A 25,944-nucleotide genomic window follows, 5' to 3' on the forward strand; every position below is an offset into this window, starting at 1 on the left:
TTAGAATTCTTCTGTAAGGAAGAGTTGTCTCTTTCTCCCAATTTATTTATTTATTCAATCATTTATTTATTTCAGTATGGACTCAAGTATATTTATTTCATACTTATAATCCAGTTAAAATCCACTACTACATTATTTATTTTGTTGCTCAAATTGTTCCAGTTTTGGCCTTGTGAGGACTTTCAGTTTAGCTCCTGTATCCCTTTGACATGTCTTCATCTTTTTGCTTTTTGAGAATTTATTCTTGTACTACAAGATGCTTCAGGCTCATCTTGTATTTTCTCTGTCCCAGCTCTAGAATCAGTCATTTATCCAAGGAGTCCTGGTACCTTTTACTGAAAGATGGTATTTAGAAACCAATAAATGGATGCTAGCGGTGTTTATTGCTACTGGAGTGTCATTGCTTCCATGCTCTTTTAGCAGACAGAGCTGCATAATATATATGTATGTATATCATGTCATGTATATACACATCTTTATAATTATATATTCATATGTATATATATATTGAGATAAGTATGAATTCATAATGATGTCTCTGACACTAACTTAGTAATGCAGAGTTTATTCTTGCTTTATTTGCTTGCTCAACTGTAACTTTCCTCTCTGGCAGTGTGGTAGGCTGAATGTTACATTACATGGGAAAAGGGACTTTGCATATATGATTAGGCTAAATATATTGTGATGGGGGAGGTTATGCTATATTAGCTGTAATTACATAGGTTAATGTAATCATAAGGGTCCTCATAAGAAGAAGGCAGGAAAATCAAAGACAGATAATGTGATGGCTAAAGGAGAGACAGAGAGATGGAGATTGGAAGATATTATGCTGATAGATTTGAAGATAGCAGAAGGGGCTATTAGCTAAAGAATGCTATAGGGACAATAAATATATTAGTGATTGCTAGGGAGTGAGGGAGAGGGAAGTGGTTGACTACAAAAGGAATGCACAGGGGGATTTTTAGGGTATAGGAACTGTATCGTATTGTATTGGGGTAGGTAGTAAATACATGACTATACATTTATCAAAACTCACAGAACTGTACATCACAAAAAGTGAGCTTTATGCAAACAAAAAAAGGACCAACCAGGATGTAGGAGTATCTGAAGGTGGAATGCAAACTGTGACAAATGAATCAGGACCGGATTTCCTCAGCTTTAACTTTTAGAATCTCACTTTCATCAGATCAGTAGTAGTCAGACTTTAGGGGAGCTAAAATAAATGAATGAATCGAATTTGCAAGTTTGGAATAAACTCCGTAATTTGGGTAACTGCTAGAGAATCTTTTTGTGTCACTGAAGCTACATCATCAGAATATACATACTCAATATTTAAACCCCAAACATATTTGTTGACAGTGTAATCCTTAATAGTTATATCCATTTAGAGCTAATTGTTTTGTCAGGAATGAAGCTGGAAAAAAAAAAATTCCTGGAGTTCCCATTATGGTGCAGCAGAAACGAATCCGACTAGGAACCATGAGGTTGTAGGTTCTATCCCTGGCCTCACTCAGTGAGGATCCCATGTTGTTGTGAGCTGTGTATGTTGCAGATATGGCTCAGAACCTGAGTTTCTGTAGCTCTGGCGTAGGACGGTGGCTACAGCTCCGATTCCACCCCTAGCCTGGGTACCTCCATATGCCGCGGATGCAGCCCTAAAAAAGACAAAAAGGCAAAAAGGCAAAAAAAAAATCCTCTTCTTATCACCAACATGTTCAAATTGCACATATACAATTGTATAGCGGTAGCTATCCATCAAGTCGCATGGAAAATAATTTGCTAACTTTATTTAGTCTATGATCTAGTTCTTTAATACATTGAGCTGTGGTGTCATTGAAGAGTGGTGGTTGAGCTACCTTCTTGGTCATGGATTCATTCAAGATTTGCTAGCAAGCATCTTTCTTACAGTCTTTCCTTGATGACTCAGCAATTGTATAGTTCTTTGTTTTAGCAGCTCAAAATGTTCATCTTTTATTTTTGTATTTTTTTAATTTTAATTTTTTTTTGTTTTTTTTTTTAGGCCTGCACCTGCGGCATATAGAGGTTCCCAGACTAGGGGTTGAATTGGAGCTGTAGCCACTGGCCTATGCCACAGTCACAGCAATGCTAGATCTGAGCCACGTCTGTGACCTATACCATAACTCAGGGCAACGCCAGATCCTTAACCCACTGAATGAGGCCAGGGATCGAACCTGTGTCCTCATGGATGCTAGTCAGATTTGTTTCCACTGAGCCACATCGGGAACTCCAAAATGTTTTTTTATAAGATCTCAAGTCATTGATGTTCAAATGGGATATTGAACATTTTAATTTTTTTCTTCTTTTTAATTCAATAATAGTTCTTTTCATTTCTTTTTTTGTCTTTTCTAGGGCCACATCCATGGGATATGGAGGTTCCCAGGCTAGGGATCTAATCGGAGCTGTAGCCACTGGCCTACGCCAGAGCCACAGCAACTCGAGATCTGAGCTGTGTCTGTGACCTACACCACAGCTCACAGCAATGCTGGATCCTTAACCCACTTGAGTGAGGCCAGGGATTGAACCTACAACCTTATGGTTCCTAGTCATATTCGTTAACCACTGAGGAACTCCTCAATAATATGTCTTTTAAAAAACTTTTGGAGTTCCCATTGTGGCTCAGCAGGTTAAGAACACAACATAGTGTCTGTGAGGATGGGGGCTCAATCCCTGGCCTCAGTGGGTTAAGGATCTGGCATTTCTGTAAGCTGTGGCGTAGATCACAGATGTGGTTTGGATTCAGTGCTGCTGTGGTGTAGGCCGATTTGCTAACTTCCATATGGCTCAGGTGTGGGTCTAAAAAGAAAAAAAAAACTTTTGGTTTTGAACTTACTTCTTTATGTTTTACATATAAAATGCTTAAGGATTAATAGTTTCATTAGCTAATGTTTCTCTGCAAATAATACATTGTAGTTTTAGTACTTCATGGTCAATTATAGTTTAAAATAAATGAGGGTTCATTCTTCTGAGTAAACTAGTATAAACTTGGTTCATTTCTTGGGTACCATTTCCAGTGTTGTCATTTGGTTTACCACTATGGCTACAATCAGAAAGGAATGTCTTTTCTTGAAAAAGACTCTGTATAGCTTGTTTTGCCATAGACAAATTAGAGTTAAAAATAATATAAATTCTCTTCCCTGAATTTAACTTATATTAAACTATATATTAAAATTTAAATTATTGTAAAAGCAAGATATAAAAATAAATACGTGTATGTTTTCTCAAGTTTTACATACTTTGGGTTATAGCTTACAAACGACCTTAAAATATCACCCATTTTAATGTAGTTCTATTGTGTATGACTAATATGTACAGATAGGACTATAGTACCCAAACAGTATATATCCTGTTCAATGAGATGAGTCCTTTGATCATGCACTTGGCTATTATAATAACATTGATTTGCTATAAAAGTTTCCAAAGTTTCCTCTCAGTTTCTGTTCTTTTCTTGTTGTGGACCATACTTTGAGAAGTACTGTTCTAGATCAGGTCACCATTATCCTTATAACTCATCCCCTCTCTCCAGTTTTAATTTTCCTGCCAGCCCCTGTATACCCTCAGCCTTGACTGGGTCATATGCTCCTTCCATATGCTCTTAGCATCCTATGTTTACCACAGGACAGTTCTTCACACACATCAAATTAAACTGGGCTGTCCATCATCTGTTCTCCCTTAATATGTAAGTGCTATGAGACTTGTCATAAATTGAGGGAGAAATGAAGCAACCCTAGATTCACTCACCTTCTGTCTTATAGATAGAGGAGCTGAGGCCAGAGAGGTGAAGTGACTTATGTAAGGACTCATAACTAGTGGTGGTGGTAGAATTGGAATTAGAATGACTATGGTCTGACTGTGTACTGCATGTCCTGAGTTCTTGTGTGGTGAAAGATTAAGTCATTTATAATATATCAAGGTACAAAAGTTGGCAAATACACTTTAGAAAGATTTTAATACTCAATATCCAAAGGATTTTTCTGATCAGTCCTCAGTTATCCAGAAGTTTGAAATATCCTGCTGTATAGCACAGGGAACTATATCTAATCACTTGTGATGGAACATGATGGAGGATAATGTGAGAAAAAAGAATGTAAATAAATGTGTAACTAGGTCACTTTGCTGTACAGCAGAAATTGACAGAACATTGTAAATAAACTATAATAAAAACCTAAAGAATATTTAAATAAACATTACCCTTTCCACAAGTCTGGGTGGGTTGAGGTTTTTTGTTTTGTACTTAGGTGTACAATGGAAGCAAGATGACCACCAGAGAGCAGCAGAGCACAGTGGCTGGGTAAGACCATGGACAAAGGAAAATTTGTAGGGCTAAGCTTCTAGAAGTTTAGAAAGCAAAACCCTAAAAGCTTCTAGGGTTGCTTCATTTTCCCCTCAATAAATGACAGAGAGGAATAAGTCAGTGAGAATGCTCATTGTGATAAGTTTTGTCTTTCTCCACAATTTTTCATCTTTAGAAATTGTACATCCAGGAGTTCCCGTCGTGGCTCAGTGGTTAACGAATCTGACTAGGAACCATGAGGTTGTGAGTTCGATCCCTGGCCTTGCTCAGTGGGTTAAGGATCCGGTGTTGCCGTGAGCTGTGGTGTGGTTTGCAGACGCAGCTCGGATCTCATGTTGCTCTGGTGTAGGCTGGTGGCTACAGCTCCGATTCGACCTCTAGCCTGGGAACCTCCATGTGCTGCGGGAGCAGCCCAAGAAATGGCAAAAAGGCAAAAAGGCAAAAAAAAAAAAGTACATCCAGTATCTAATAAGTATCTCTAAGACTCATCCAAGGATAAAAAAATGTTAATATTCCACAAATTCATCCTTCAAAAGCCTCAGCAATAATTTGATGGAACAAAATATTCCTATTAAATTGAGGTAAAATTATATGTACCGACTTTGAAAGATATCATGATATTTTACTGAGTTAAAAAATATTCTTTTAGCTGATGTTTTTCGAGCTCTACTGTTTGCTAGGCACAATGCTATGAGCTTTAAAAGTGTTGACTCATTAATAACCCTATGACATAGCTATTATTTATCATCTCACTTTACAGGTAAAGTAGCCGAAGTCTGTAGCATTCAAGAGACTTGCCCAAGGTCACACAGCAAGCAGATAAGTTAGGATATGATAAATCTGACTCCAGTGTTTGCACTTTAACTAAGGCATTAGCTTTGTGTACATATGTATATGTATTACCTGGCAATGAAGGCTTGCATGAGCATAGTGAAAATCCAGGAGAATAAGTAGTAACTTATTCATGGCAAATTTGAAAGACATGAGAGGGTAACACACGTGCTGAGAACCTCCTATATATTTTTACTGTGTTTATGGGACTTACATAACTGTCTTTAATTCCTTGTGACATTGTTAAAAATATGTTACATATCCATTTTGTAAAATAAGACCCTATGAATCTTAGTATTAAGTCTCTTTCTCAAGTTGCATGAAGATGAGAAGAGGCTCTCAGGTTTAAAGAGCACCCCAAGCAAAGATGTGGAAATGATAGGGGGTGGAGTAGTTAAGTGACTATTACATGTTGGGAAGCAATGGAAAACAAAGTAGGGTTAGTGGGTCCTATGAGATGTGCTGACTCTGAGGACCAGAGTGAAGGACTGATGTGGATGAGAGTGAAGGTGGAAGATCCATCATCATTGTACATGTCTTCATTGCTTGACTTTGTTAAAACAATTACGTATTATTTTTGCAAGTAAAAAATTGAGATACAAGTATTTAAAAAATTTTGAACTCTTATTCTATGTTAGATATTGTACTACTATTGATTCCCAGTGACACAAAGACCCTTAGGAACACACCTGTAGTTGAACAAAGATGGGCTTTTTGCAAAGAGAGAGAGAGAATATGCCATGAAGAACATGGGGTATCTCAGCAGAAAAATGTTAGATGGGATTTATTATATGAATGGAGCTTGTGTTAGGTGACTTCAGGGAGAACTTAAGGGAGTAGATAGATATTTTTATCTGGATGCTGTCAGAAAGTGGAAGAAAATTCTATGATTATCTTAAGTGTTATCTAGAAGGCACTTGGGCTAAAGCTTTACTTAGTAAAGAGACAGCAGTCACTCATATTAGCCTAAAGGGGGAGGATGTTTGGTTATTTTTTGTGGTTGGGACAGTGTTCTTGATTTTGTCTATGATCTGAGGTGACTATAGAGTGATCTTATTTCATCTTGATCCATCATGCTCACATAGTGACCTTGTCTGATGTTGACATTCTGTGAACTTGTTTATGTTCAATAGGATTACACCATGGCCTGGGTGATCGTTCCAGGCCAGCTCCTAGATTCCAGGGACTGCTTTCCTTTCTGTCACTTTGTATTGGGGATCCAGAAATGAAAACAGGAATTCCTGTCCTTCAGGGGCTCTCTCAAGGAGAAGTGCATGTAAATAAATTATACTACAGTGTGGTACGTGTAATAACAGAAGTGTTAAAAGCAACACATTATTATTTATCATGTATTCAAGTTTTATTTCAAATTTACCACAAAGGAACTATATTCCTAAGAAAATATGTTGACAGTATCTTCTGGTTGAGAGAGTTTTTCCCTCTCTTTTCATTTTAATTGAGAGTGTGTTTAGATAAGATTGTTAGAGTAAGTCTAAGAAAGAAGTGTCTATTTTTAAAAAAGATTATAGAAAGATCTCACGGTTTGTTAAAAGTCACTGCACCTTTAATATACATTAAACACATGCAGTCTTTTTTGTATATCAATTATACCTAATAAAAATTGTTTTTAAAAAGTACCTTTAACCATTTGGTACAGGTCCTTAGACTCGTCCTAAAACTGATGATAAATCTTTCAGGAAAGTATAGTTTCTCTCATACAGCAACCTTATTTTATCATTCCAATAAGGACAGCCTTTAAAAATGTTTACTGCTTGTTGAAATCCAGTGAACTAAGGTTTTAGCAGTCAGTATAGGTATTGAAGCTGGGCACACTTCCAGGAAAAAAAATACGGTCTCTACTACTCAAGAGTGTGGACTAAAAGACCACCTTACATATCTCCACATTATTCTTTTTTTTAAAAATTAAAATTAATTTTTTTTTTGTCTTTTCAGGGCTATACGCACGGCTCATGGAGGTTCCCAGGCTAAGGGTCCAATTGGAGCTGTAGCCACTGGTCTATGCCACAGCCACAGCAACATCAGATCTGAGCTGCGTCTGTGACCTACAACCACAGCTCATGGCAATGCCGGATCCTTAACCCACCGAACAAGGCCAGGGATTGAACACAGACAGAAACTCTGTATCTCCATATTATTCTTCATTAGAACCTGGAAGTCTTTGGCATGTCTTTGGCTCATAAATTTTGACTATGTCTCATTCCAAACAGGACATTTTTCAGGGCCAGTTTCATGTCCTTATTACGAAGACTATAGATCAGGGGATTAAGAAGAGGAGTCATTACTGAGTATACCAGTGTGAGGATTTTCTGCATCAAAGTTGAGATGCCATATGTTGGACTCACATACATTACCATGACTGTCCCATAGAAAAGAGACACCACAGCTAAATGAGAACCACAGGTGGAAAAGGCCTTTCTCCGGCCAGCGGCAGAAGGGACCTGAAGAACCACTTTGAGCAATATAGTATAGGATCGAAGAATGTACAGAATAGTGGAAAAGAGGACAAGGGAGCTCTGAGTATAGAAAATAAGTTCAGTGATGGGGGCTGGAGCACAGGACAGAGCCATCAGTGGGTCCATGTCACACAGAAAGTGATCAATGATATTGGGTCCACAGAAGGGAAGTTGGGAGATGAAAAAAATGGGGATTGGGTAGCCAAGGAATCCAATGAGCCAGCACAGAGACACGAGCATTCCACAGAGCTTTGCAGTCATGATGGTGGGGTAGTGCAGTGGGTGGCAGATGGCCAAGTACCGATCATAAGCCATTACTGCCAGGAAGAGACATTCAGCTGTGCCCAGGGAAAAGAAGAAATAGAACTGCAGGAAGCAGCCAGAAAATGAGATGGCCTTGGTTTTGGAGAGAATGTTGATTAGCATGTTAGGAACAGTGGAGGAAACATACCAGATCTCAAGGAAGGCAAAATTTCCCAACAGAAAGTACATGGGGGTGTGCAGTTGTGGGTCCCATCTCACTGCACAGATAATGGCTCCATTCCCCAGCAAGGCCAAGGCATACACCACTAAAAACAGTGAGAAGAGAAAAATCTGTATCTCCCAGCAACCAGGGAATCCCAGGATGACAAACTCAGTCACGATGTGTGTTGCTGACCTGTTCATGGGTCTTAAATCTACGAGGAAGAAAGACACGAGTGTTACGCAAGTTGCTTTGCTTCCTGAATATTTTAAAGATTTTTTTGAAAGGGAACTTCAACACTACAGGAAAATATATGAGATATTCTGAACGCAGGTGGGAATAAATATCATTTTTGAATTGACCGTGGTTCTAAATCTCAGTATTATTTTCCTAGAATCCACTGCAGCAAAATCCATATTAGTTTGTACAACCAGTGGTATACATTTATTTCTTTTTTACTTTGATCCTTAAGAAGAACACTTTTTCTGATTTTGGTCTGTTTCTCTAAAGTAGATTATGGATCTTCATGGACAAATTCATCTACTTCCTCTTATTTAGCATACCTTTAAAAAAAACCCCAGCAACATATATTTTGAGGACTGCTAGTGTGAGGTTGAGCTAAGTCTTTGGCAACAGAACAGAATTAGTTGATATACACATGGAGATAAAACTTACTCCTGAACACTGGCTTTTCAAAATAGTCTAATCAACTGAGTTTGTTGTGACAAACATTACTATACTCAAGACTCAAGGCTGTTCCTAAATTTTCCTTTAAAATTTTCTTTTAAAATAGTACTCTGACCAGTGAGTGATACCTAAAAAAATACAAAAGACCCAGTTTATAATAAAGAATGAGAACATGATTTTTTAAATATCCCTATTTATAATATTTATTTTCATGTTTTTACATATATAATACAAAAATGAACCGTTTACATTCAGATCCAACCTAAAAGAAAATGTTGTTTTCAATACAAAGGTTTAGTACATTCAGTATTTTGGGGTAATAAAAACAAATAAAAGGATTTGCGATCACATGGGGTTTTGCCTGCAATTTTGTCTGGTAGAATTAATTTTGTTTTCTGAAAAGGAAGAGAAGGCATTTTAAAATATTTGGACAGGCAGGTGCTAGGTGGTATTTAAAAATTGAACAAAAATGTGTAAATCTTTGTGTTTAAACAACAGAGTAATCTTGTAACTGGTGAATATTAAAACACTTATTAAGAGTTAAAAATAATAATTTCAATATTGAATTTTCTTGTTCATTTCAAATCTCTTGCATTGTATATTGGAAGTCACGAGTCAAAACTTTGTTAGGAATGTGAGATAAAGACATTTGAGAGACAAAGAACAGAGAATTTGAAAGAAGGATCATGTATGATATTTAGGAACCAAGATTTGGACTAGGGACTAGTACCATGTTGGGGGTTTTTAAGAAAGCATATGAAAAAGGAAGTTTGCACATCCAAGCTCTAACGCTTTCTAGTTTCCTGTCGTGGCTTAGTGGTAACGTGAGCTGTGGTGTAGGCCGTCAGCTACAGCTCTGATTAGACCCTAACCTGGGAACTTCTGTACTCCACAAGTGTGGCCCTAAAAAGACTCCCCCCCCCAAAAAAAAATTTGCTTACCACTTTCACTGAATAAAGTGCTCAATAGATGATTCTCAGATTATTTATAAAGCATAACTAAATCATTTTCTTTGCTACAGGTCAGAACCTAAGTCTAGGCTCACAGATTTACACCAGACCAGAATCATAAGATCTGTGCTTCCTGTCCTTCTTTCTGAAAAAAATGAACCGTGTCTGCTTAATGTGAATAACACTAAGTGTTCAGGACACTCTCCATTATACACTGACAACTTCACGCCTCATTTCATTGTTCTGCCATCATCTTCTGTAAGATTTATTAGCAGCAACATTATTTTTCCTATAGCCTTTTGTGCAAGTGTAGATAAGTAATGCGACAATCAAAAGGGTGGGAAGCTTAATGGAAAAGCCAGAGTAATCAATTTTTATTTTAACCACTGATGGATTAAACTGACTCCATTAAGTTCTTCATAACTCCACCCTCCAAATCTCTAAAACTACTTGCTGGGGGAGTTCCTATCATGGCGCAGTGGAAACAAATCTGACTGGGAACCATGAGGTTGTGCGTTCTCAATCCCTGGCCTTGCTCAGTGGGTTAAGGATCCAGCGTTGCTGTGGCTGTGGTGTAGGCTGGCAGCTGTAGCTCCAATTAGACCCCTAGCCTGGGAACTTCCATATGCTGTGGGTGTGGCCCTAAAAAGCACATACACACACACAAAAAATAAAACTACTTGCTGGGAATAGTCAGGGTATTAGAGTGGAATATCCACCATTTTATGCCATAAACACCTCATGCTTTGGAGATTCATCAATCATTATATAAGGATAATCCTAGGGAACCATATTTTTATACACTCCTTTCCAGTACAAGAAACCAACCAACCAGCTAACCAATCAACTCACTAGTACATCCACCTCAAGTATAATAGCTTGATGAAGTAGCTTCTTTCCAAATGTTCTTCACTTGGTATACTGAGGTAGTCTGAGAGAAGAGTATACCACCTGATTACTCCTGGAATGTGAAACTGCTTTCAGAAAGATGATCCCTAATAATCACTAATTATAGAATTGTGAAAAAAATGGTGCAGATGATCTATTCTAACTGTTCATTTTATAGATAGGCTTCAGAGAGGGTGCATGACTTTTTATCCAATTAACATAAATGTTCTATGTTAATTTATGGAACAGTTTCAGTATACTACTACATAGGAACAATGACTAATCAGATATAGAAAGTAAAAGGTACCCCCCTGTAGTATAGCAGAGCAGTGGTTGTAATATGGACAGTTAATCCTTTTCTCTTACATAGAATGGTGGATTTCCTGGCTCAGCTTGGAGAGTGGGATGGGCATAGTGGAGCTGAACATAAAGTCATCTGCTCCTCATTGGCTCTGAGGAGGAAAACTCCAGGTGAGGGCATTTTATGTGGTCCACTGGACTGCCTTCATTTCTGGAGGCTCCAGAGACTTGTTTCTTAGGACTCTGCAGAGATATTTAACATATGAAGCAATGTTTAATCCATGTTTCCTCTCAGGGATTTCTCTAAAACTCCATATCTCTTCCCAAGTGGTCTCAGTGTCTTCCTTAAGTTTCCCCTGGAGAGGCTCCTCTTTTCCATCTTTCAGGCTCATCTGGATTTTAGTAGATTAACTTCTAGGGGGGGGGCTACTGTCAAGGAAACAGAGAATCCAGGGGAAATGACTAAATTTCAGGAGGCTTTTAACTGCAGAGATTGCATTTCACTAAGGAATCACCCTCTGCAGGGATGAGTACAATAAATGGAAGTTTTGCCCTTGACTGTAATTCTGAAACCACGACATTTTTTTTTTTTTTTGGTCTTTTTGCTATTTCTTGGGCCGCTCCCACGGCATATGGAGGTTCCTAGGCTAGGGGTCTAATCGGAGCCGCAGCCACCGGCCTACACCAGAGCCACAGCAACGCGGGATCCGAGCTGCGTCTGCAACCTACACCACAGCTCACGGCAGCGCTGGATCGTTAACCCACTGAGCAAGTGCAGGGATCGAACCCGCAACCTCATGGTTCCTAGTCGGATTCGTTAACCCCTGCGCCACGACGGGAACTCCTTTTTTTTTTTTTTTTTTCCCCACGACATATTTTTGAACAAATATTTCCTCTCTAGCTAAAATGAAGTGCTACAACACAGAGAAACAGGAAATGGTATTCTGTTGGTCACTTTAAAATTAAATCCACTAAAATTTCCTGGAGTCTTTCACTGTAATGACCAGGTAGCTGGTACTAGGTAAGAACTGCCTTGCATGACCTGATCATGATCTAGAATGACCTTACTTGCTGTGGAAGAAAACCCAAGATTGCAGAAATCATTTAATTGACTTATCTAGTCAAATTGTCAGTTTCCACTCTGATTTCACTTTCTAAGAATGGGGAATTTGAAACCAGTGGAAATGTGAGAAGAAACTTTAATCTTTGGTCTTTTGTTTTTCTTCTAAAAGAACTGGGAATTCTTCCTAGGGTCCTCTTAAACCACTTCTGTAAAATATGACCTCTAGGGAAAGGTGAGTGATGATCAATGAGAAAATCTTCACAGATGGTTATTGGGACAGGTTGTAAGTGAACTTGATATTCAGTGACACTCAATGCCATTTCCCCATTGATTATTCTTGGCTTCCTTGTCAAATATTAGTTGCTTGTACTTATGAGGGTTTATTTCTGGATTCTTGATTTTCTTCCATTGGTCTATGTGTCTATTTTTTATGCCAGTACCATACTGTTTTGATTCCTATATCTTTGTAGCATAGTTTGAAATTAAGAAGTCTGATGCCCAATTTTGTTCTTCTTTCTCAGGATTGCTTTTGATATTTGGGAATCTTTTGTGGTTCCAGACAAAATTTCATGTCCCTTAGGCTCTCTGATCTTAGTCCATCTGCAGGTCCTGAAATGGCCTGTTAACTCAGCTTTGGCCACTCTTAGCCATATGCCAGAAATACACCTGCCACCAAGCATCAAAAACAATAAAATACTAAAAATAACAACAACAAAAAACCTAAGAATAAATTTAACTGAGAAGGTGAAAGCTGTACTAAAACTATAGAACTCTGATGAAAGAAACTGAAGAAGACACTAATAAATGGAAGAATATCCTGTGTCTGGAGTGGAAGAACAAATATTGTAAAAAATGTCCATAATACCCAAAGCCATTACTAGATTCCATGCAAGTCTTATCAAAATACCAATGGCATTTTTCATAGAAATAAAAGCAATCCTAATTTTTGCATGAAACCACAAATGACCCAAATAGCCAAAGCTATGAAATACTGTTCAGCTGTAAAAATGAAGGAAATTCTACCGCTTGCAACAACGTGGATGATTGTGGAAGGCACTATGCTAAAAGAAATATAAACTATATGCTGAAATAAGTACACAGATAAATACTGTTATGATTTCACTTGTGTATGGAATCTAAAAGACATGAAAAGCACTGGAAATGAAATAAAAGTGAAATGCAATATTAAAATTAAATGCAATAATGAAATAAAAGTGAAATACAGTAATTAAATGCAATATTTTGGGTGTTTACAGCATAAAGTTAAAGTCTATAACAAAAACATCCCAAAGGATAAGAGTGAGGGATTGGTTGGGAATATACTGCTATAAATCTCTTATATATACCAAGAGTATAACAATATTAGAAGTTAGACTCTGATTAAATAAATATATATCTTATAAACCTTAGGACATCCATTTAAAAATGGTTATTAACAGTTATTTAATAATGGAGTTCAGATGGGTTCATTAAAAAAAAAAAAGCCAAAAGATAGCAGAAAAAGAGGGAAAAAAGAACTGGATAGAATAAATACAGAATGGAATTAGCAAAATGGTAGATTTTAATCTAACCATATCAGAAATTAAATACAAAAGGTCTAAAGAAACAAATTAAAAGATTGATATTGTAAATTGGGGAAAAAAATAAGGCAATTTTGTACTCTCTATAAGAAATTTGATTTTAGATTAAAAATAGATTAAATGTAAACTATTAGAAAAACATATACCATATAGACATTAATCAAAAGAAAGTTGCAATAGTTATATTAACATCAGAAAAAGTAGACTTTAGAATGAGAAACACTGCCAAGACTAAAGAAGGCTACAGCATGATTCAAAAGGAGTCATTTCTTCAGGAAGATATAACAATTTTAAAGGTATGATGTACCTAACAATAGAGCTTCAAAATACATAAGCAAAAACTGATCAAAGTGAAGTTAATTCAAGCAGTGAATTTTACTGTATATAAAGTAAAAGTAAGTAAATTAAAAAACTAGAATATGTTAAATATTATTCCTCTTATGGAAAGTTTTAAAACAGGTAAATCTATTTTTTAGTAGGTAAATAAAAAATGTAAAGCAAAGAAGTTTATAATAAATATTAGTGGGAGAGATAGGAATGATCAAAAACAATAAAAGACATACAGTGCCCTATTTCCTGTCTTTTGTAGTGGCAATTGGATATTTGCTTTATAATTTTTCATTATACTCATTATACTTTCCATATGTTTTATGCATTTTCTGCTTTGTATTGCATTTTAAAGAAAGTTGTAATAAATAAGTTTTTAGATAAATCATGGAGAACCTAATTGAATCCCTCCACCCCCACCCCAGGGGCCAGGGATGGTATCCTGTGCTATAGCAGCAACCCAAGCCACTGCAGTGACAATTACAGGATCCTTAACCTGCTGGGCCACAGAACTCCCAAGTGCTTTTGAAGTATTGTGCTTTGTAAAATTTTGCTTCTCTGATATATATTGTCTTATTATATAATCAGAACAATATAATTTATTTTGCTTTTTTTTTGCCTTGGATTCTAGGATCCACAAAAATGTTTTATTCTTAAATTGAAAGTTTTATTTATTGATCTGACCTGTTTGTGTTTATGTTGTTTCTCACAGTATTTTATTGATGTGTCATGAGCGTGCAGGTATAGTATATATTTTAGCATGCCTTTTAGTTGTTTATTGGGGAGTTCATTTATATTTACCATATTTTTCTGACATAAGTCTGATAGACTTTTAATTAAGACCATCTTTTTTAAGGGGCAGTTTTAGGTTTACAACAAAATTGCGAAGAAGACACAGAGATTTCCTATAGATCCCCAAATCACACACATACACAGCTTCTCCCTTTACTGACATCACTCACCAGAATGGAACTTTTTTTTTTTTTTTTTAAACCAAGGATAAAGCTACAAAGACACATTACAATCACCCAAAGTCCATGGTTTATCTTAGATCTTACGCTTGGTGTTGTACATTCTGTGGTTTTGGACTTATACCCATCATTACAGTAACATACAGAGTATTGTCACGGTCTTTTTTTTTTTTTTTTTTTCCCCACTGTACAGCAAGGGGGTCAGGTTATCCTTACATGTATACATTACAATTACATTTTTCCCCCCATGTCACGGTCTTAAAAATCCTCTGTACACAGCTTTATTCATTTTTCCAACACCCTTCCTCCATCCCTGGCGAGCATTAGTTTTTTTGTTTTTTCCTTTTCGGGTCTCCATAGTGGGATTTATTACCACAGGGAAAAAAATGAAGGGAAAAGCATAGATTCTTCAGGGCTGTAAAGCACAGCGCTGGCGCAATAAACAGGGAAGGACTGCAGAAGCCTGGCACACCTGTGACACCAGAGCAAGCAGCGGTAACAGGCGACGCTAACCCGGGCCGGTGCGCCCCTATCCCACAGTCAGGGAGGCCCCGCCCGACGCTTGGTACGTCAGCGCTCCCTTCAGGCATGCGCGTCACTGCCGCAGGAGGGCGCCCCGGAGTCTGGGCAGGAGAGCTGGACTGAGCTGCGGTTTTTTCCTGCCGGGAGATAAACGTCAGAAGAGAGGCTGGCTAACTCTGAGGTGTGGGGCTTGAGCATGCACCTGAATTCCGTGTTTCCGTTTTTACTCTTGCGGTATGAGCACTTTTAATGTTTCCTTCTTTCGCCGCGTCTCCTTCTCCTGGGAGGAAAGTTACAAACTGTGAGAGTACTGTTTCAATCTTGAGAAACTGGGGAAAGGCCCCTGCGTAGTTTTGAATGCATCTTTCCCAGATTAATGTTTAGTGTCTCCATAGTTTTGCTCTTTCCAGAACGTCATAGTTGGAATCATACAGTTTGTAGCCTGTTTCAAATTGGCTTATTTTGCTTAGTAATATGCATTTAAGGTTCCTGCATGTATTTTCATGGTTTCATAGCAAATTTCTCTTTAGCATTGAATAATATTCCATTGCAGGATGTACTACAGTTTATTTATCCCTTCACCTGCTGAAGGACGTCTCAGTTGCTTCCAAATTTTGGCAATTATGACTAAAGCTGCTATAAATATCTGAATGCAGGTTTTTGTGTGGACATAAGTTTTTAACTTTTAATTTATGGATAAATATCAAGGAATGCTGTTGGTAAGAGTATGCTTAGCTTTGTAAAAACTTCCAAATTGTCTTCTGAAGTGGCTGTACCATTTTGTATTCCCCATTTTGCATTCCTACCAGTGTGTGAGAGTTCCTGTTGCTTCACATCCTCACGAGCATTTGATTTTGTCAGAGTTCTGGCTTTTGACCATTCTAATAGGTGTGTAGTGATATCTAGTTATTGTTTCAACTTGCATTTCCCTGATTACTTATGATGCAGAACGTCTTATCATGCTTATTTGCCACCTGTATGTCTTCTTTGGTGAGGTGTCTGTTAAAGCCTTTAGCTTTTTTTGTTTATGTTCTTATTGCTGCATTGCAAATTAATTTATTTAGGAGTTCCCACTGTGGAACAGGGATCAGCAGTGCTCTGTATGCAGGTTCAATCCCTGGTCTGGCACAGTGGGTTAAGGAGATGGTGTTACCACTCAGATCTGGTCCCTGGCCTGGAAACTCCATGTGCTGCAGGGTGGTCAAAAAATAAAAAAAAATTAGTTTAAAAATTGTATTTATTTATTTTTATTCAGCTATAGTTGATTTATCATATTATACTAGTTTCAGGTATACAATATGGTGATTCAAAGTTTTTAGAGATTATACTCCATTTAAAGTTATAAAATATCAGCTGTATCCCTGTGCTGTATAGTATATCCTTATAGCATATTTATTGTATACATGGTAGTTTGTTCCTCTTAAACTCCTACTGCATTTTGCCCCTCCTTTCTTCCCTCTCCTCAATGGTAACCGCTACGTTGTTTTATATATCTGTGAGTCTGTTTCTGTTTTGTTATATTCATTTGTTTATTTTATTTTTTAGATTCCGCATACAAGTGATAACATACAGTATTGTTTTTTCTGTATGACTGATTTTCACTAAGTCTTACCAAGTTCATCCATGTTGTTACAAATGGCAAAATTTTGTTCTTTTTTATGGATGAGTAGTAAGTCATTGTGTATATATACTAAGTGTGTATATATATAATATATATACATATACTATATGTATACACACACACACACACACACACACACTAAGTCATCCTTATCCATTCATCTGTTGATGGGCGTTTAGGTTGCTTCCATGTCTTGCATATCTTGCCCATTATAAATAATGCTGCTGTGACCCTTGGAGTGATGTATCTTTTTGAATTAGTGTTTTCATTTTCTTTGGATATTTATTTGATAGTAGAATTGCTGGATTATATGCTAGTTTTAATTTTTTGAGTAACCTCCATACTCTTTTCCACATAGCTGTACCAATTAACATTTCCAACAATAGTGTACAAGGGTTCCCTTTTCTTGGCATCCTTGACATCTTTTGTTATTTGTGTTCTTTTTGATAATCACCAGTCTGACAGGTGTAAGGTGATATCTCATTGTGGTTTTGATATACATTTCTCTGATGATCAGTAGGCATCACATGTCTTGATTTCAAATTATATTACAAAGTTATATCGGAGTTCCCATTATGGCCCAGCAGTAATGAATCTGACTAGTATCCATGAGGATGCGGGTTTGATCCCTGGCTTCGCTCAGTAGATTAAGGACCTGATGTTGCTGTGAGCTGCAGTGTAGGTCACAGATGTGGCTCTGATCTGGTATTGCTGGTGGCTGTGGTGTAGGCTGGTGGCTGCAGCTCCAACTCAACCACTAACCTGGGAACTTCCATATGCTGCAGGTATGCCCCTAAAAAGATACACACACACACCAGCTATAGTAATAAAAACAGTATGGTTTTGGCATAAAAACAGACACACAGATCAATGGAACAGAATAGAGAGCCCGGAAATAAACCCACATGTATAAGGTCAATTAATTTATGAGAAAGGAGGCAAGAATATACAATGGGAAAGGAATAGTCTCTTCAATAAATAATATTGAAAAAACTGGATAGCCGCATGTAATAGAGTGAAACTGGACTGATATCTTATACTGTAAACAAAAATTAACTCAAAATGGATTAAAGACTTGAATGTAAGTCTTGAAACTGTAAAATTTGTAGACGAAAACATAGGTAGTAGGTCTCTTGACGTCGGTCTTCTTAATGGTTTTTGGCTATACCAAAAGCAAAGACAATAAAAGCTCAAACTAAAAAGTGTTTGTCCAGTGAAGGAGCCATCAACAAAATAAAAGGCAACATGCTGCCTTTTTTTTTTCTTTTGTTCTACCCAGCTATGTGGAGAGTTTCTTACCCTTTTTGGAGGTTTAAGTTCTTCTGCCAGCATTTCAGTAGATGTTCTGTGTGAATTATTCTACATGTAGATTTTTTTTTGATGTGTTTGTGGGAGAAGGTTGTGTGATGTCTTACTCCTCTGCCATCTTGATCCTTCTCTCAAAGGCAGCATACTGAATGGCAGAAAGTATTTGCAAATCATATATCTGATAAAGGGTTAATATTCTAAAATAGATGAAAAACTTACATAGCTCAATAGCTAACCAAATAAAACCCCCAAACACTCCTATTAAAAATGGGCAGAAGATCTAAATAGACATTTTTCCAAAGAATACATATAGATGGTCAACAGGTACATGAAAAGATGCTCAATATCACTAATCATCAGGGAAATTAAATCATAACCACAGTGAAACAACTCATACCAGTTAGAATGGCTATAATAAAAAGGGAAAGAAATAACAAGTGTTGGCAAGGATGAAGAGAAAAGGAAGCTTTGTGCACTGTTGTTGTAGATTGGTGCAGCCACCATGGAAAACAGTGTGGAATTCTTCAAAAAATTCAAAAGAGCATTACTATATGATCCAGAAATTCCACTTTTGGTGATATATCCAAAGGAAATGAAAACACAGAAGAAAAGATATAGGCAACCCCATGTCATTGCAGCATTACTTACAACAGACAACTTATGGAAATAACGTTAAGTGTTTATCAATATATGAATGGATAAAGAAGATTATATCTGTAATGGAATATTATTCAGCCATAAAAAAGAATGAAAATCTTAGCATTTGCAATAATACAGATGGACCTTGAGGACATTATGCTGAGTAAAAATAAGCTAGACAGAGAAGGACAAATACTGTGTGACCTTACTTTTATGTGGACTCTAAAACTCCCCCACATCCCATGGCAAACCATTTTCATAGATACAGAGAACCCAGGGTGGTTGCCAGAGGTGGGAGATGGGAGGTGAGATGGGTAAAGTGGATGAAAAGGTACAAATTTCTAGTTATAAAATAAGTCCTGAGGATGTAATATATAGAATGATGACTGTAGTTAAGAATACTGTGTTGCTCAAGTTCTCGCTGAGGCACAGTGGGTTAAAAGGATGACAGGTGACATGGCTGTGGCATAGGTTGCAGTTGCAGCTCAGATTTGATCCCTGGCCGCGGACCTTCCATATGGGGCCAGTGCCGCCAAAGGAAGAAAACGAAAAGAATGCTATGTTGCATATTTGAAAGTTTCTAAGAGAGTAGATCTTAAAAATTCTCATCACAAGAAAAAAAATATGTGATGTATAATGATGTATATTAAGTAGACTTGTGGCAATTATTTTATAGTATATACAGCTATTGAACCATTGTAATATACACCCAAAATTAACATACTGTTATATGTCATTATACTTCAATAAAAAAGAAAGAAGGGCTTCAAAAGTTTGAGTCATTTCTCTCAGCAGTGCCTTACCTAAAAGAAGCAAGAAAATTTCAACATTCATGCCAGGCTTTAGGGCCACCTGCTGAGGGCAGTTTGAAATGCTATGAAGTGCTAAATGGGCGGAGTCTCCTAGAAGTTTGGCATTTCCCCACTGTGCCACGGTCTCCTGGGACCTACTCACCATGGACTATTTATTTATCAGTACCACGCAGAAGCACAGAGGTGACACAGGAGAGAAAGCCTTTTACTAAAAAAGGGAATAACCCCTTTGAAGCCATTGGATGCATCAGTAGGAAAGAAAATGATAACTTCAATGACATAACTCTGATATTGACAAATAAGAAAGTTCCAGACCTGCAGACAGACTGAAAAAATGAACCAAATGAGTGTAAAGGAATAGAAAGATAAAAACCTTGTGTTCCAGCTATGCTGATGTTGTTGCAGAGTTTGCACTGCCATGAAGGTAACCTATCTATAGGACAAAATAAACATTTGTTCCAAAAATAGCATGAGAGGAAAATTCACCACTGGGGAAACTGGGTCCCAAAGGGCAATTAATGGGCTCCAAGGGAAGGGAACATTTGAAATACTATTGACAATCTTTCCTCATAAGTTCCCACTTTTGGAATTCATAGGAGAATATAGCCTTTTGAAGGAATAAGACATAGGTTTCAGAGCAATGTAGATAAGTCTCTGTTGTGCGGCAAATACGCCAGTTTCTCTTTAAACCTGTATCAGTGTCCAGTAAGGATAACCCCTTCTTTGGGCAGTTGCTGCCTTTTGGTGCAGTGAAAGTAGAAGATTACAAGTCAGACCAACCAGTTCAATGAGGAAACAGGTTCAGAAGAGGTACAAGTATAATACAGCTCTTAAGTGTTCTTTATAGTTCTGCCTTCTTTCGTGGGACTTTGAAAACAGTAACACTTGGAGTTCCCTTGTGGTGCAGCTGGTTAAGGATCCAGCATTTTCACTATCGTGGCTAGGGTCACTGCTGTGGTGTGGGTTCCATCCCTGGCCTGGGAACTTTCACATGCTGTGTGTGTGAACAAAAAACCAAACCAAAACAACACAATAACATTTCAAGATGTGTGAATTAATGTAAGGAGATTCATCCTTACAACAAGAGGGCTGGGAATCAGGGAACTGAGAGTGTTGAAGGTGAGGAAAGAGCCTCAACAGTGTGCACGTTTTGTTCTTACTAATCAAGGAGCTGTACCCAGTCAGAACCAGGGCTTTGGGGGAAAGAGGACGTTAGCAAAATGACATCTGGAAGGAAATAACTGACAAAACAGCTCTGAGGAGAAGGGCAGAAAAAAGCTTAAGTTCTCCTTGTTTTTAGCTGTATTTGGCTCTGCCACAGAGCTGATGATTGCCTGCTGCCTCTGCAAGGAGGGAGAGCAGTGCGATGATGGAGCACTCCAGATTGGTGAGTTCACTCCTATATGGTTTACAAAGCCATTGGAATCCTCAGGCGCAATAGCACCAAATATTCCTTGCTGTTTTCACTCTTTCCTCGTGGTTACTTTGGCTTCCGGGTTACTCTCAATTCCTGATACAGAGGTATTATTCACAGCTTTGCTATGCCATATGTGATTTCTTTACAGACTGAAGAGGAGCCTTGCAGTGAAATGTGATATGAAAAATTCTGAATTTCTTTCATCCCTTGAGTCACTCATTGAAATCATCAAGATTATCCTTAAAGCTATGACATGACGTGATCTGGAAAGTAACACATTTTATAACTAATATGTTAAATATTCTCAGCTAGAATACTTTTATTAAAAGTATGTGGGCTGTATTCTGCGTTTATATTTTCCTGAATAAATATCATCACTTAATCATGTCACTTTGGATCATTTGGGTCCAAATGATGACTGTTTCTCACTAACAGCAGGGATCCAGAGAACGAATTAATAAATTAAGTCCAAACTACTGACAACAGTATTGTAAGCATTTGTGATTTTCTGAATCTGTCCCTAAAGCAGAATAGAGGCCTTTGTAGAATTCTGACACATCAGGCAAAACCTTCCAAAATCCTTAAGTAATGTATCAGATACATTGCTTACTTAAAAAAAATTCTAAGTAGAATTTTAACTTAGATCAAAAATACAACAGGTGAAAGATGGGACCAGATTGAAAGCCATTTGTCTGGATGTTTAAACTTTTCTTGAATTAACAAACCATGATGAACGCTAAAGAAAGTATAGCACATTTGACATTTTTAGTCTTGGTTATCAGGCCACGTTAAAGATATAAACACTTCTAATTTCTTTCTTTCTATTTCTTTTTTTTTTTTGTCTTTTTAGGGCCTCACCCACGGCATATGGAGGTTCCCAGGCTAGTGGTCCAATTGGAACTATAGCTTCCGGCCTACACCACAGCCACAGCAATGCCTGATCCTTAACCTACTGAGTGAGGCCAGGGATCGAGCCTGCATCTTCACAGACACTACATTGTGTACTAAACTTGCTGAGTCACAACAGGAATCCTCTGTGTCCAATATTAAGAGTCTTTTATATCTTATTATATAGATACAAATATATGGTTATCATACTTAACTTACATTTATAAGTATTTTGTTAACCTCCAAGTTGCTTATAAGCAGCTGTCTTTAATGTCTGCCTGTCTTTAATGTGAGAAAATTTTGAAAGAGGCATGAGAAAGTCCAAAATTCAAAGTCTGGTCATAGGAAGCATCCTTAAAGTTTGACAGTCTTCAGCAGAATAGTTAGATTATTATTTGTTTAATGGAATAATGGGACCTGTGGGATCTAAGTGTCTCTTAAGAAGCAATATTCATGAGGATTAAAGAATAAAGTCATCTGGAGTTCCCCCTGTGGTGCAGTGGGTTAAGAATCTGACTGCAGCAATTTGGGTTGCTGTAGAGGCATGGGTTCCATACCCACTGCCAGGGAAATTCCATATGCTGTGGGTACAGCCATGGAAAAATAAAATCGTCTTCATAATTGTCAGTTTTTCCTTTTCACCTCTTAGGAAGCCATGAATGCGTCAGGAGTCAACAAAGTGACTGAATTCATACTCCTGAGTTTTCCCTGCTCTAGAGAGGTTCAGGTCCTCCTCTTTGTGCTGTTCTTTGTGTCCTACATCCTGACACTGATGGGGAACGGGGCCATTGTCTGTGCAGTGAAGCTGGATCACAGACTCCACACCCCCATGTACACGCTGTTGGCCAACTTCTCATTCCTAGAGCTCTGTTACGTCAACACCACCGTTCCCAATATGTTAAGGAACTTTCTCTCTGAGACCAAAACCATCTCTTTCACTGCCTGCTTCCTCCAGTTCTACTTCTTCTTCTCTATGGGCACAACTGAGACCTTCTTACTGCCCCTCCTGGCTTTTGATCGGTACCTGGCCATCTGCCGACCTCTCCACTATCCTACCATCATGAGCAGCCATCTCTGCATGAACTTGGTGGTCCTCTGCTGGGTAACAGCCTTCCTCTGCTATCCAGTCCCTATATATCTTATCACACAACTTCCCTTTTGTGGCCCCAATACCATTGACCACTTTGTCTGTGACCCTGGTCCTTTACTGGCCCTCTCTTGCATCCCTGCCCCTGGAATTGAGCTCTCCTGTTCCATATTGAGCTCTCTTATTATCTTCATCACTTTCTTCTTCATCCTTGGGTCTTACACCCTGGTTCTCAGAGCCGTGTTGCGTGTCCCTTCAGCAGCTGGCAGACGTAAGGCCTTCTCCACCTGTGGTTCCCACTTGGTCGTTGTGTCACTATTCTATGGAACCCTCATGGTGATGTACATCAGCCCAACCTCTGGAAATCCAGCTGGGATACAGAAGATTGTCACCTTGTTGTACTCATCAGTGACGCCACTTGTAAACCCTCTGATCTATAGTCTCCGGAACAAGGACATGAAGGCTGCCTTGAGAAAAATCCAGATGTGCACAAAAATTAGTCAAAGTAAGTGAGAGCCCATGGGTGATTCAAGATCAGAATTATTATTTTAACTCATTTCTAGGCCCCATTTAAAATTAAGTCTTTATATGATTTATATTCTTCTTTATGGTCTTATCTATATTCTTTTTTTTTTTTTGCCTTTTTGCCTTTTTGCTATTTCTTTGGGCCGCTCCCTCGGCATATGGAGGTTCCCAGGCTAGGGGTCTAATCGGAGCTGTAGCCACCGGCCTACACCAGAGCCACAGCAACGCGGGATCCGAGCCGCGTCTGCAACCTACACCACAGCTCACAGCAACGCCGGATCGTTAACCCACTGAGCAAGGGCAGGGACCGAACCCGCAACCTCATGGTTCCTAGTCGGATTCGTTAACCACTGCGCCACGACGGGAACTCCTATATTCTTTATATTCTGAAAAAAGTAGGTGTTCTGGAGATGCAGACTCAAATTGATCTGTTACTGCCTAGTTAAAAATGAACATTAGTACATGGAGTTAAAGCAGGCCTTGCCTTTAAATCAGGATTTGGTAGATGGTAAATTGAATTAAATGTCCTGTATGTCTGGACTTTAGACTCTTTTCCTAAGCAGATCTTCAATAAGCACTTGCCCTTTTATCAGTGATCACTTACCTGGTCCTTGACCTCATGCTTTTTTGGTTTCTGTTAAGTGAATCCATTCTTATTTGTTCGTTTGCTTGTTTATATTAAAGTACAGTATGGTTGATTTACAATGTTGTGGCAATTTCTGCTGTACAGCAAAGTGACCAGGTCATAAATATATATATATTCTTTTTCTCATTTCATCCTCCATCATGGTCTGTTCCAAGAGATTAGTTCTTCCAAGGGAGACCCAGTTCCCTATGCTATACAGCAGGATCCCCTTGGCCATAAGTACACCCGTTGTTCTATTTGGTTTTTCTGGCTTAAAGATCTCTGCTCTTCTGCAGAAGAGTAGAGCTTTCATGCCTTTTAACTCAGAAAAAAGTGGAATTTAGTGTCAATCAAGTCAAAACTGAGCCAGAATTTTTACTTAGTTGATATCCAAAGATTAATATTGACCTAAAGCACTGTCTTGCAAATCTGTCTGTTTTATAGTTAATTGAGGAGCTTTTTTTTTTTTTTTTTTTAGAAGAATAGATTCCTAGGCCTTTCTACAAATCTCCTAAATCAGAATCTCTAAGGGGACCCTGGAAATCCTTATTTTATGTTACTCAAATGATTCTGGTATACCTAGACCATCACCAGTTCACAGACTAATCTTTTTTAAGTTTTATTGAACTATGGTTGATTTACAATGTTGTGTAATTTCTGCTGTACAACAAAGTGATTTAGTTGTTCATATACACATACCCATTGTTTTCAGATTCTTTCCCCATATATGTTATTACAGAATGTTGGGTCAAGTTTCTTGTGCTATACAATAGGTCCCTGTTGACCTATATCCCATATACAGTAGTGTTCATATGCCAATCCCAAATGCCCCCCCCCATGCCTGTCCCTGTTGGTAACCATGTTCATTTTTGAAGTCACAGGCTAATCTTATAGAGCCTCTATTTTAAGTAAATACATGACAGAGAAATAAAAATCTTGTATTAGTTGGGAAAAATGAAGGAAGTTACAATGAGTAGTATAGGTGACTCAAACACTCATGATAGTAGCAGTAGTTTTGTTCTCCTGCCTCTGTTTTCAGATCTACTTATAAAATAAGAAATAGATTACATTTTCCTTACCTTTTTCTGCCTGTACAAAATAATTAATATAGCTGGAAATAGGTTTATATTTTAAAAGAAGATTAGCATATCGTGGCAATATAGTTTGAGTTAGTGTCACATGAAGGAAGGACTTACGCATAAAGCCCAAAAAAGGTAAAAGCAGACAGAGAATAAAAGCCAGTGATTCTAAGATACTGAAATGAAAACAGTTGAAGAGGAATTTGATGATAGCTCTAGGCGATTTGGCCCAACGATTAGGTCAAAAATAAACTAATCAAGTTGACATCTGAGGTTGATACATTTCATTCATTCAATAAACATTTATTTAGCTCTTTGATGTGCCCTGAGTTTTCATCAGTGTAGAAGATCAAGTTCCTTCCTCTGTAAAAATCACATTCTGGTGAGAGAGTTAGATAATAAAGTTACATCTATAAGTCTGTAATTCCAGAAGTCATAAGTAATATAAAAATGATGGAGAATATGGGTGTAGAAATTATTGGGGCAGGATAAGATATAGTTTATTTATTTTTATTTATTTATTTATTTTTGTCCTTTTGCCTTTTCTAGGGCTGCTCCCGAGGCATATGGAGGTT

General features: G+C 37.8%; 2 protein-coding genes across 2 annotated transcripts; one reads left to right on the forward strand and one right to left on the reverse strand.

Annotated features, from left to right (window-relative positions):
* Nucleotides 1-7,286: 7,286 nt before the first annotated feature.
* LOC125136418 (olfactory receptor 11H4) lies at nt 7,287-8,313 on the reverse strand. Its single transcript, XM_047797207.1, has one exon. It carries the CDS (start codon nt 8,281-8,283, stop codon nt 7,339-7,341), a length of 945 nt encoding a protein of 314 aa, XP_047653163.1. The 5' UTR covers nt 8,284-8,313; the 3' UTR covers nt 7,287-7,338.
* Nucleotides 8,314-22,708: 14,395 nt separating this feature from the next.
* On the forward strand, nt 22,709-23,653 carry LOC125135585 (olfactory receptor 11H6-like). The gene has a single exon (XM_047795853.1). It carries the CDS (start codon nt 22,709-22,711, stop codon nt 23,651-23,653), a length of 945 nt encoding a protein of 314 aa, XP_047651809.1.
* Nucleotides 23,654-25,944: the final 2,291 nt, after the last annotated feature.

Source organism: Phacochoerus africanus, chromosome 9 (assembly GCF_016906955.1).
Source record: "Phacochoerus africanus isolate WHEZ1 chromosome 9, ROS_Pafr_v1, whole genome shotgun sequence".
Taxonomy (NCBI): domain Eukaryota; kingdom Metazoa; phylum Chordata; class Mammalia; order Artiodactyla; family Suidae; genus Phacochoerus; species Phacochoerus africanus.